At 41.7% G+C, this 12,231-nt stretch overlaps 1 protein-coding gene across 3 annotated transcripts in view; it reads left to right on the plus strand.

The window, feature by feature from the left end:
• LOC124261469 (guanylate cyclase 32E-like) overlaps positions 1 to 12,231 on the plus strand; it is a 148,562-nt gene that overhangs the window by 101,805 nt on the left and 34,526 nt on the right. For all 3 annotated transcript variants that reach the window (XM_046695786.1, XM_046695788.1, XM_046695787.1), the window contains exons 4-8: positions 3,781 to 3,942; positions 5,076 to 5,254; positions 9,410 to 9,551; positions 10,075 to 10,226; positions 12,045 to 12,144. In XM_046695786.1, coding sequence (XP_046551742.1) covers positions 3,781 to 3,942; positions 5,076 to 5,254; positions 9,410 to 9,551; positions 10,075 to 10,226; positions 12,045 to 12,144 — 735 coding nt within the window. The remainder of the gene's footprint in view (positions 1 to 3,780; positions 3,943 to 5,075; positions 5,255 to 9,409; positions 9,552 to 10,074; positions 10,227 to 12,044; positions 12,145 to 12,231) is intronic.

The following is a 12,231-nucleotide window of genomic DNA, read 5'->3' on the forward strand; positions in this document are numbered from 1 at the left end:
AATATGTGTGAAAGGCCGACCATACTTTCAATATGTGTGAAAGGCCCACCATACTTTCAATATGTGTGTACAGCCCACCATACTTTCAATATGTGTGTACGGTCAATCAAACGTTTAATATGTGTGTACGAACCACCAAACTTTTAATATGTGTTACGGACCATCCAACTTTTATTAAGTGTGTACAGCCCATCAAACTTACAATATGTGTGTACGGTGCATCAAACGTTTAATATGTATGAACGGCCCACCAAACTTTCAATATGTGTGAAAGGCCGACCATACTTTCAATATGTGTGAAAGGCCCACCATACTTTCAATATGTGTGTACAGCCCACCATACTTTCAATATGTGTGTACAGCCCACCTAACTTTCAATATGTGTGAACGGCCCACCATACTTTCAATATGTGTGTACAGCCCACCTAACTTTCAATACGTGTGAAAGGCCCACCATACTTTCAATACGTGTGAACGGCCCACCATACTTTCAATATGTGTGAAAGTCCCACCATACTTTCAATATGTGTGAAAGGCCCACCATACTTTCAATACGTGTGAAAGGCCCACCATACTTTCAATATGTGTGACCGGCCCACCAAACTTTCAATATGTGTGTACAGCCAACCAAACTTTCAATATGTGTGTACAGCCCACCATACTTTCAATATGTGTGTACAGCCCACCTAACTTTCAATATGTGTGAACGGCCCACCATACTTTCAATATGTGTGTACAGCCCACCTAACTTTCAATACGTGTGCAAGGCCCACCATACTTTCAATACGTGTGAAAGGCCCACCATACTTTCAATACGTGTGAACGGCCCACCATACTTTCAATACTTTCAATGTGTGTGAAAGGCCCATGTGTACACCAATACTTTCAACAATATGTGTGAACGGCCCACGTGTGTGAAGGCCCACCATACTTTCAATACGTGTGAAAGGCCCACCATACTTTCAATATGTGTGAAAGGCCCACCATACTTTCAATATGTGTGAACGGCCCACCATACTTTCAATATGTGTGAACGGCCCACCATACTTTCAATATGTGTGAACGGCCCACCATACTTTCAATATGTGTGAACGGCCCACCATAATATTTCAATATGTGTGAAGGCCCACCATACTTTCAATATGTGTGAAAGGCCCACCATACTTTCAATACGTGTGAACGGCCCACCATACTTTCAATATGTGTGAACGGCCCACCATACTTTCATACGTGAAAGGCCCACCATACTTCAATATGTGTGAACAGCCCACCATACTTTCAATAATATGTGTGTACAGCCCACCATACTTTCAATATGTGTGAACGGCCTACCATACTTTCAATATGTGTGAACGGCCCACCATACTTTCAATATGTGTGTACAGCCCACCTAACTTTCAATACGTGTGAAAGGCCCACCATACTTTCAATACGTGTGAACGGCCCACCATACTTTCACTGTGCGTGTGAAAGGCCCACCATACTTTCAATACGTGTGAAAGGCCCACCATACTTTCAATACGTGTGAAAGGCCCACCATACTTTCAATATGTGTGACAGGCCCACCAAACTTTCAATATGTGTGTACAGCCCACCATACTTTCAATACGTGTGAAAGGCCCACCATACTTTCAATATGTGTGAAAGGCCCACCAAACTTTCAATATGTGTGTACGGCCCACCATACTTTCAATACGTGTGAAAGGCCCACCATACTTTCAATATGTGTGTATAGCCCACCATACTTTCAATATGTGTGAAAGGCCCACCATACTTTCAATATGTGTGTACATCCCACCTAACTTTCAATATGTGTGAACGGCCCACCATACTTTCAATATGTGTTTTCAGCCCACCTAACTTTCAATACGTGTGAAAGGCCCACCAAACTTTCAATATGTGTGAAAGGCCCATCATATTTTCAATATGTGTGAAAGGCCCACCATACTTTCAATATGTGTGAACGGCCTACCAAGCTTTCAATACGTGTGAAAGGCCCACCATACTTTCAATGCGTGTGAAAGGCCCACCATACTTTCAATACGCGTGAACGGCCCACCATACTTTCAATATCTGTGAACGGCCTACCAAGCTTTCAATATGTGTGAAAGGCCCGCCATACTTTCATCATGTGTGTACAGCCCACCTAACTTTCAATACGTGTGTACAGCCAAACTAAATTTCAATATGTGTGTACAGCCCACCATACTTTCAATATGTGTGAACGGCACACCATACTTTCAACATGTGTGTACAACCAACCTAACTTTCAATATATGTGAACGGCCCACCATACTTTCAATATGTGTGAACGGCCCACCATACTTTCAATATGTGTGTACAGCCCACCATCCTTTGAATACGCGTGAAAGGCCCACCATACTTTCAATATGTGTGAACGGCCTACCAAGCTTTCAATACGTGTGAAAGGCCCACCATACTTTCAATACGTGTGAAAGGCCCACCATACTTTCAATACGCGTGAACGGCCCATCATACTTTCAATATCTGTGAACGGCCTACCAAGCTTTCAATACGTGTGAAAGGCCCACCATACTTTCATCATGTGTGTACAGCCCACCTAACTTTCAATATGTGTGTACAGCCAAACTAACTTTCATTATGTGTGTACAGCCCACCTAACTTTCAATATGTGTGTACAGCCCACCATACTTTCAATATGTGTGAACGGCAAACCATACTTTCAACATGTGTGTACAACCAACCTAACTTTCAATATATGTGAACGGCCCACCATACTTTCAATGTGTGTGAACGGCCCACCATACTTTCAATATGTGTGAACGGCCCACCATACTTTCAATATGTGTGAACGGCCCACCATGAACGGCCCACCATACTTTCAATATGTTTGTACAGCCAAACTAACTTTCATTATGTGTGTACAGCCCACCTAACTTTCAATATGTGTGTACAGCCCACCATACTTTCAATATGTGTGAACGGCAAACCATACTTTCAACATGTGTGTACAACCAACCTAACTTTCAATATGTGTGAACGGCCCACCATACTTTCAATATGTGTGAACGGCCCACCATACTTTCAATATGACATCATTACACGGTCAATGTATCAGTATATGTAGCCCAGAGCAGTACAATATCTTGGAGGCACTACCCGTTCACCTACCGATCCCAATAAAACTTTGATATGTTTAGTACATATAAGCTTTTTTCTTCAAATTCTGTCCAATTGTGTCGACCTTTTACACACCGATAAGAAGATGGCAGGCTTTGTAAAATTAGCTTTGTGTATCTCGTTACACTTGCCACCCGATATTATTATTATTATTATTATGACTATTGTTTGCATTCTCCTTCCTTTTCTACCTTCTTCTTCTGATTCTCATAACTATTGACGTGACGTCAGTCCGTGAAGATCCGGGTTAGAACTGATCTTCCGTAGCCTATGCTTTTCGTAAGGGGCGACTAACCGGATGGTTTGGTCCGGCTCGCTCACATCATCGTATCCCATTGTCTCATGATATTAGTCTCTGGAGTGTCTGGTCCAGACTCAGTTATTTACAGACTGCCGCCATGTAACTGGAATATTGCTGAGTGCGGCGTAATACAACAAACAATCAAACAATGACGTCATTGTCACGTCAACTTGTATTGATGAATACACACGGTTGAGCACATGGATCTATAAGATATTTCAAACTGGACGTTCGTGCACTCCTTCCGTCGGGGACTCTCCTTAACAACACTATGCACATGTCAATGTATCGCAATGAATATATCCATACATTTTCAGTATACGTCTTTCTGGGGGACTACGCAAGTCTGATTCAGTTCGTCATGGCCATGCAAAGGCTTGGGCTGACGGACAAAGGGGAGTACGCAGTCATAGCAACGGACATCGACAGGAAGACGGTCTCGGACAGACCGACAAAGTACTTCCATACATTAAAGGAAGGTAAGAAATCGTGTCAAAGTCAAGCATGGTTTCAAAAACGAGAAAGAGGATTGGAACAGGAAAACTGACCGGCGTTGTTTTGTGTTGTTAAGCACGTATTGTCATGACCAATCTCATTGAAATCACATCGTAGTTCTCGAAACCGCTGAGTAAAGATCTGAAGTCATGCCAATGTAAGAACAACATTTGGCGAACTTTGAACGGCCATTGAAATGACTAACATAAAGCAGTCATTAGCCAGAAGTCAGAAAGTACTATCTTGATTTTCACGGCACTGTAGACGTAGTTTCAATCTATTGACTTCCACTTCAAAGTTTAAAAAAATATTTAAAAGTTCAATATTCAAAATTTTAAAAGTTTAACAAAAGAAGATTCAAGACGGCCGCGATTGTATGGTAGTACTACAAATTCGCTGTGGAAAGTCTGTTCCATTTCAAACGTCAGTCGGGGGAGACGGAAGGATAGCCTAGTGGTTAAGGCGTTCGCTCGTCACGTCGAGGGCCCGGGTTCGATTCCCCACATTGGCACAATATGTGAAGCTCATTTCTGGTGTCCCCCGCCGTAATATTGCTGGAATATTGCTAAAAGCGGCGTAAAATATATTCACTTACTCAAACATCAATCAAGCTGAAGAGAGCGAGACAAGAGATGATTTAACAAATCCGTCCTAAACCGCGTAGCTTGCGCTTGGAACACCACATGTTATGAATGGAAAAAAACAATTCCGACTGTCACTTCCGTAGTCAGACGCTCTGATTGGTTGGATGAAATACAACTTTGTCAATATCTGCTATATACCCACGGTGTTCATAAATCAATATTAATATTTATTACGCTATTCATTGAACTATTTAACAACCCGTGAAGATCCGTCATAGAATTGGTCCTCAGTAACCCATGCTTGTTACCCATGAGGCGATTAACGGTATCGGGTGGTCAGAGTCGCTGACTTGGTTGACAAATGTCATCGTATCCTAATTTCGTAGATCGATGCTCATGCTGTCGATCACTGGATTGACTGGTTCAGACTCGATTATTTACAGACCGCTGCCAAAAAGCTGAAATATTGCTGAGTGCGGTGTTAAGCAACAAACAAACAAATTATTATTAATTTTACACATTTTGCGTTTCAGAACATGACCTGAAGTTAAAGAACAAATCAACCCCAAAGGAACGGCTGAATGCCTTCCGGAACGTCGTTGTGCTCATGCGCATAACTAACGGAAGTACAGAGTGGAAACAAATGGATGAGAGAATCGGCGACAGAAACTTGAAAGACCCCATTAATTTCAAACGATTTAAAGACTTTGCGGTATGGTTATATCAATTGCTTCGTGTACACTATCATCACATTGAAACAAACAGTTTATGAATGTTATCGTATCCCCGTTGCGTAGATTGATGCTCATGATGTCAATCACGGGATTGTTTGGTCTAAACTCAATTAACAGCCTGCCGTCATGCAGCTGGGCCTCGTTCCTCAAAACGATCGTAGCGCTAAGATGATCATAACTCCCATACTTTAACATAGACTTACGACTGTCGTAGCGTTACGATCACTTTGAAGAACGGGGCCCTGGACTATTGCCGAGTGTGGCGCCAAAAAAAACAAATAAAACAATAAATAAAGGGTTTTATATTTGCAACGTTTTACAGTTGAACACCTTTGTGTCAAACTCAAAGTGACCTAAACCTAATGCGATTTTTTTACGTCATTTACACTATTTAACACCAAAAGAATGCTAACGTACTTGACAAATCATTCGAAAACAGAAATGTTAAATGAACAGTAAAGTGTTGTGTTATTCCGAGATTTATGTAACCTATCATGGCAACCCTGTACTTCTTTTTGTCGGCGTAACAACGAAATATGTTCAAGATTGAAAAAACATCGCCACATCCGATTCGACTCACCATAGATAGTTATAAGTTCGTTACACCAAATATTCGACTTATCAGATTTGGGCACGAAGAGGTTCGGCTATATCTGTTGATAGAATGTCGACGTATTCATCTTTAAGTTGGTGCTTTTAACTTCGAGACAACTTTGCCACGGTGACACTAACGATTACACCGTCTATGCTTAAGTCACGCCTCACTCACAGAGGAAACGACTCGTAATTGTTAAAAGAGTTCAGAAGCGTATGCACAATTACACACAGTGACGTGGTCGATATACAGGCAGACAATTGTATTAAGGCGCGTTGTCAAAGAGAAACCATAGTTTAAAGACTTATAAACACTTGTAATTAACCAGGTTACCCTGGAACATCCGGGTTACAATTGGTCTTGTCGCGAGAGGCGACTATCGCTATCAGATGGTCCGGCCAGGGTCGCTGTCTTGGTTGACACATGTCATCGGGTCCAAGCTGAGTTCATTGCTTAGATCTCTGTTTGTGATGTCAATAACTGGATTGTCGAGTCCAGACCCGATTATTTACTGACCGTCGTTATATAAAGGAAAAGAGGGGTGCGTTGAACACCAAACAAACCAAGGTAACACATTAAGGATTCAATTAGCAGATACACACTTAAGTGTAGCTCACACAGCGCAAATTTCGCATAACATGCGAATATATCCTAGTTTGCAACACTGATACTAACGATTACTAAAAATTCCTAATATGGAGTACAAATAATGACATCATAATAAACAGGGGCGGTGGGGTAGCCTAGTGGTTAAAGCGTTCGCTCGTCATGCCGAAGGCCCGGGTTCGTTCCCTACATGGGTACAATGTGTGAAGCTCATTTCTGGTGTCCCCGGCCCTGAATATTTCTAAAAGTGGCGTAAAACTAAGCTCACTCACTCAATGACTCACTTGCGATCGCAGCGGTACGACTGTCGTAAGTCTTTGCAGAGAGTATGGGTGTTACGATCACCTTAGTCCTGCGATCGCTGTGTGGAACAGGGCCCTGTTACGTCACAATGTTCGGTCGTACGAACCAGGGCACCGTTCCTCAAAGCGATCGTAGCGCTAAGATGATCGTAACTCCCATACTTTAACATAGACTTACGGCAGTCGTAGCGCTACGGTCGCTTTGAGGAACGGGTCCCAGGAGATAGATTTTCGAAGCTCTCCTGGTGTTAAGATGGTCGATAAGTGCCATATATTAACATTAACTGACGACTGTATAAACTCTTCGAGCTTCGAAATTCGAAAATCTAGGCCCAGAGCCCCGTTTCACAAAGCTGTCGTAGCGCTACGCCTGTCGTAAGTCTGTGTTACAGTGTAGGAGGTACGGCAGTCGTAGCGCTACCTTTGTGAAACGGGACCCAGAACCCGGTTCCACAAAGCGACCTTAGCGCCACGACGACCGTAAGCCTGTGTTAATGTGTGGAAGTTACGTGACCTTGCTGAACCCGCTAAATCAACCTTCCACCATTTGTTTGGAGATAATTTTATTTTTGACTTTCGCAAGGGGGAGAATGTAAATATATTCGGTTAGTGTACAGTCATCTACAGTTGCTGATGTGGAATCAATCCACTGAGAAATGTCTCATTCGATGACCCAGAGCTTCAGCGTACAAGCTAAACTTCGTTTATCCGGCCTGCCGTGAAGTTTGTGCAATGGAACATTGAATCCCCTATAACCCTAACATAATAACGAGGAACACCACAGGGAATTTCGTAGGGAATTTCAGGGGCATTCTGATTAATCTCAGACAAAACTGAAACTCCAACCGGTTCGCGATTATTGCTAGAGAGAGAAAGTATAAAAAATGTCTATTTGTTGCCAACGATATCCAAGAATGTACATGTACTGCAGTTCAAATAAGCGTCTAGGTAATATGTATTTATGAACGAAAAAACAATTCACCGACTGACCGGTTCGACGCGACATTTATCTCAACTGTACACTGTAGTTTATACAACCACGTAGGTGTGCTAGTTTGGTTCATACTATTCGCTCACAGAATACCAGGAACATAGACACTATAAAGTGATATGTTTGGAATTAATCAGTTTCTTTAATATTTTCTGTCACTATAATTAATCTTTTCCAGTTTTACCTGATGTCGCTGTCGTTCCTTTTCCCGACGTGGAGGTTATTGTCGGTTGATTATATTATCAATAATTTATATTAGTGATAAAGAAAAAAGTATTTTGCGAGCCTTTGGCTTATGATCCCGTTTATCTTAAACTCCCGGGCAAAAGACATTTTTCACTTTGGAAAATTAGATTTGTCTTAGAAATTGTATACTCCCCTAGGAGTTGAGATTGATAACACGTTGTGCCGTTGAGACTGACATCCAATGATCGAGGGAAAAATACCAGCGCCTTGAGCAAGCACTAGTTGCCTGGATATGTGCGCTATAGAAATATCGTATAATAATAATAATAATAATAGAAATTACAAACGTTATCCAAACTTTACTTGGCTGAGAAGCATTGCGCACTTCACGTTCAAAACACAACAGTAATACACGTATTAAATAAATCACCATCAAGTTACCATCAATTATGGGGGAACACTATCTTTTGTCCAGTAGTGTATAATGTTCTTATCAGAGTAATTCATGATAAAGATCTACTTTCACTTACTGAAGTAACTAAGAACCCACACATGAATACATTGATCGGGTTTACTGCTTCATTTATCATATTTTGCCCAATGATTTGCCGCTGTGTGTGTGTTCACCGAATCACCTATACACAGGAAACTGATGTCTCGATGTATTGGTAACGGCACACAATATTATTTTATTCAATTATACGTTGCATTGATTTATCATGCATAACGATCATATTCCCTGTTTAGAGATCTCATGTGCATCATTCTCGGAAGAAGATACCAAGTTTATCGGACTGTGTTTTCGCAATTAAAACTCTTAGCCGATCTATTTTATGATAAGCATGCATATTGCTACAATGCGAAATTTAATGTCCTAAGTTCGGACCAGTCCTTAATGTGTTCCTATAAGGGTAGCGTCACTGATGACTGTGTCAGAGTGGTTGTTTATGTTTATCTGAGACGTGAGAGAGAGATAGAATGAGAGCGAGAGAGAGAGAGAGAGAGAGGGAGTGGAGTGAGAGAGAGAGAGAGAGTGAGAGGAGAGGGAGATAGAGAGTGAATGAGAGAGTGTGTGAGAGAGAGAGAGAGAGAGAGAGAGAGAGAGAGAGGGCGGGAGTGAGAGGGGGAGCTAGAGCGAGACAGAGCGAGGGAGAGAGAGAGAGTGAGTGAGAAAGAGTTAGTGAGTGTGAAAGAGGGAGAGAGAGGGAGTGGGTGAGACAGAGGGAGAGAGAGAGAGAGAGGAGAGGGAGATAGAGAGTGAATGAGAGAGTGTGAGAGAGAGTGAGAGAGAGATAGAGCGAGAGAGAGAGAGGAGGGAGGGAGTGAGAGAGGGAGCTAGAGCGAGGGAGAGAGAGAGAGAGTGAGTGAGACAGAGTGAGTGAGTGTGAAAGAGGAAGAGAGAGGGAGAGAGTGAGAGTATGTTAACAAATTAATGTATTTTTTTCCTACACAGTCCCCATCACCACTGAAAGCCGCTTACTTGTACGACGCTGTCCATCTGTATATCAAAGCTGTTGAGGGACAAGCCAAAGCTGACGGTGACGTCCTCAACGCGACTGCCATCGTAGAGCAGATGAGGGACAAATCATACAATTGTAAGATCACTTGTGAAACAGTTGAATAACTCAGAGCTTCAACTTCAGCAGCGTTCAGAAAAAAATATTGAATATTATTGTAGTACTGTGTTTATTCTATATTTTTCTTAATTCTGTTTATTTGATAGCCGTAGTAACACGAACAGATATTATCAAATGTATGTTTTTCCAAGATTGTTGATCCAAAACATACGAAGGCGCATGTTCATATTCATTCTTAACACATTCATGCTTTCACATCAGTAAAAAATCAGAGTTACCTTCCCTAACAAATTCACACGCAACCTTGGTGATGGTGGAGGGATGGGGTGTTTGTTGGGGGAGAAACCTGAGATTTTGTGTTCGAATTCCTGTTCGCCCAATTACGTTTGTGGTTTTGTCAATACCATAATTCCTACTAATTGGTTTCACCAGAATAGTAAATGTGTAAGATTTCCATGACTTCGGGCTTCCCTCCTCATGAAACAGACTTTTATTAATGGCCAAACGTTAACGTCAAATATGTTTCAATGTGACCCCACAGCCAGCTATGGGTATGAAATGCACATCGATGAGAAGGGCGACAACTTCGGCAATTACAGTCTCATGAGCGTGGAAGTCGGCGAGAACGGGGCGGAACCAAGGATGAAGAACGTAGGGATGTTCATAAGGAAAGCCAACAACTCGAACGAAGTGGTACGCGTCTACATTACTTATACACTGAAATCCCGTTTATCGGGACCCTTTGCATTCTGGAGGTGTACCCTCGAAATCAAACTATCGGGCAAAAGAAAATATTTTTCTAGACATTTCAAAACATTATCAAAACATAAATCGGCTGAACACAGTCGAGAAACATTGTACACTTCAAAACATAACAGTGAGACCTGCATCAAATAAACCGCCATTAAAACATTAATTGGTTTAAAAAGAATTCACGGGCACTGCAAATTTAAACATACAGGACATGCGAATCAAATACATCGCCGACGAGGATCTAATTCATATTTGTTTCATTGTAAGTCATGGGTGAATATTTTCTTCCGCCCGGCGGTGGGGTAGCCTGGTGGTTAAATCGTTCGCTCGTCACGCTGAAGACCCGGGTTCGATTCCCCACATGGGTACAATGTGTGAAGCCCATTTCTGGTGCCCCCCGTCGTGATATTGCTGGAATATTGCTAAAAGCGGTGTAAAACTAAACTCACTCACCCACTCGCTTTGCTCTGCCCGGCATATGATTTCACTGAGAACGACATCGTCTGTTTTAACAGGATTTCACTTCAGTTGAAAAGTTAAGAGAGACGCCAGTTAATCGCATTTCAATTTCAGCGATTGTCAACAATATCAAACATGTCCAAATGATCGACAACTGACATTCCTTTTGTAAAAAATATATGACATATATTAGACAGAACTCTGAATTTCATGGTGGATCTGTCAATCGACCGCCTGTGTTGAAAAAGAAAATGTCAGTCATATCTTCTTGAGATTCAAAATTTAAGTTCACGCTTACTGATGAAATTCGGCAATTCAATTTGTCCAAACATGTTTCTGATCATATATCTCTACCAGCTTCTGAAGCCAAATCGATGTAGATAATGGATAATAGATGTACACATGGATTCCGCATTTGTCAGGGATGGATATTACTGATTAACCATTTGGCGATCAATATGAATCTTATGATGAATCTGTGAATTGTAGATGACTCCAGCTTCGTAGTTTTGAATCCTAGTGCATAATTTCTGGTTCAGCAAATATCCGTGTAAATTAATTTTATGGTTTCGTTTGAACTCATGTTTGTGAAAGACAGCTGGGTCGAGTGAGTTGTCGCTCATTTAACTAATGGCCCATGGTTCAATTCATCAATACCCCTGAAGATCCGGGTTAGAATATTGATCTTCAGTAACCCATGCTTGTTGTAAGGGGCAACTAACGGGGCTCGCTGACTTGGTTAACACATGTCATCGGTTCCCAATTGCGTAGATCGATACTCATGCTGTTGATCGCTGGATTGTCTGGTCCAGCCTCGATTATTTACAGACCGTCGCCATATAGCTGGAATATTGCGGCATAAAACTAAACTCACTCACTCATTTCTTCAAAGCGACATTTTTTTTATTACAATGATTAATCTGTCCTACTACTTAATAAAGCTGTAGTGCGATTTTTCCAAATTACAGCATTTTCTTCTTGACATAACAGATTAACGATAGTAAAAACTACAATGATATAATCCATCAGCCCCTAACTTCTTTTGGGTAGTATATGTTCCATACAAACGCCGTGTTCTACCCAGCAAATCTATGTCCACCATACAAGGTTAAACAACGCTAAAGTAACCACACCTCGGTCTTTTAAGCCGTACAAGCAAAAAATGTGTAAATATAGTCATGCTAAAGATCGCTATCTACAGATGGGCCAAATAGTCTGTGTTAACCTTGACTGGAAGTAATCTTGGAAGTAACTGGGTCATCCTTGAATTTCTTCATAAGTGGAGTCTGGATTTTTCAGATTTTCCGTCCCTCTGAAAACAAAATAGGATGGACACTTGGTAAACCGCCTCCAAGCGAGCCTAAATGTGGATTCCGCGGCGACAAATGTTCAGGAAAAAGTAAGTCCTTTGTTTCCTGGTTGAAAGGGTCGAAGGGGTATTCTTGTTTGGTTCAGTGGGCCCTTGACGAACATTTCTACGATCGAA

The sequence above is a fragment of the Haliotis rubra genome, unplaced genomic scaffold (genome assembly GCF_003918875.1).
Source record: "Haliotis rubra isolate DU_JTF1 unplaced genomic scaffold, ASM391887v1 Scf8, whole genome shotgun sequence".
In the NCBI taxonomy this organism is placed as follows: Eukaryota; Metazoa; Mollusca; class Gastropoda; order Lepetellida; family Haliotidae; genus Haliotis; species Haliotis rubra.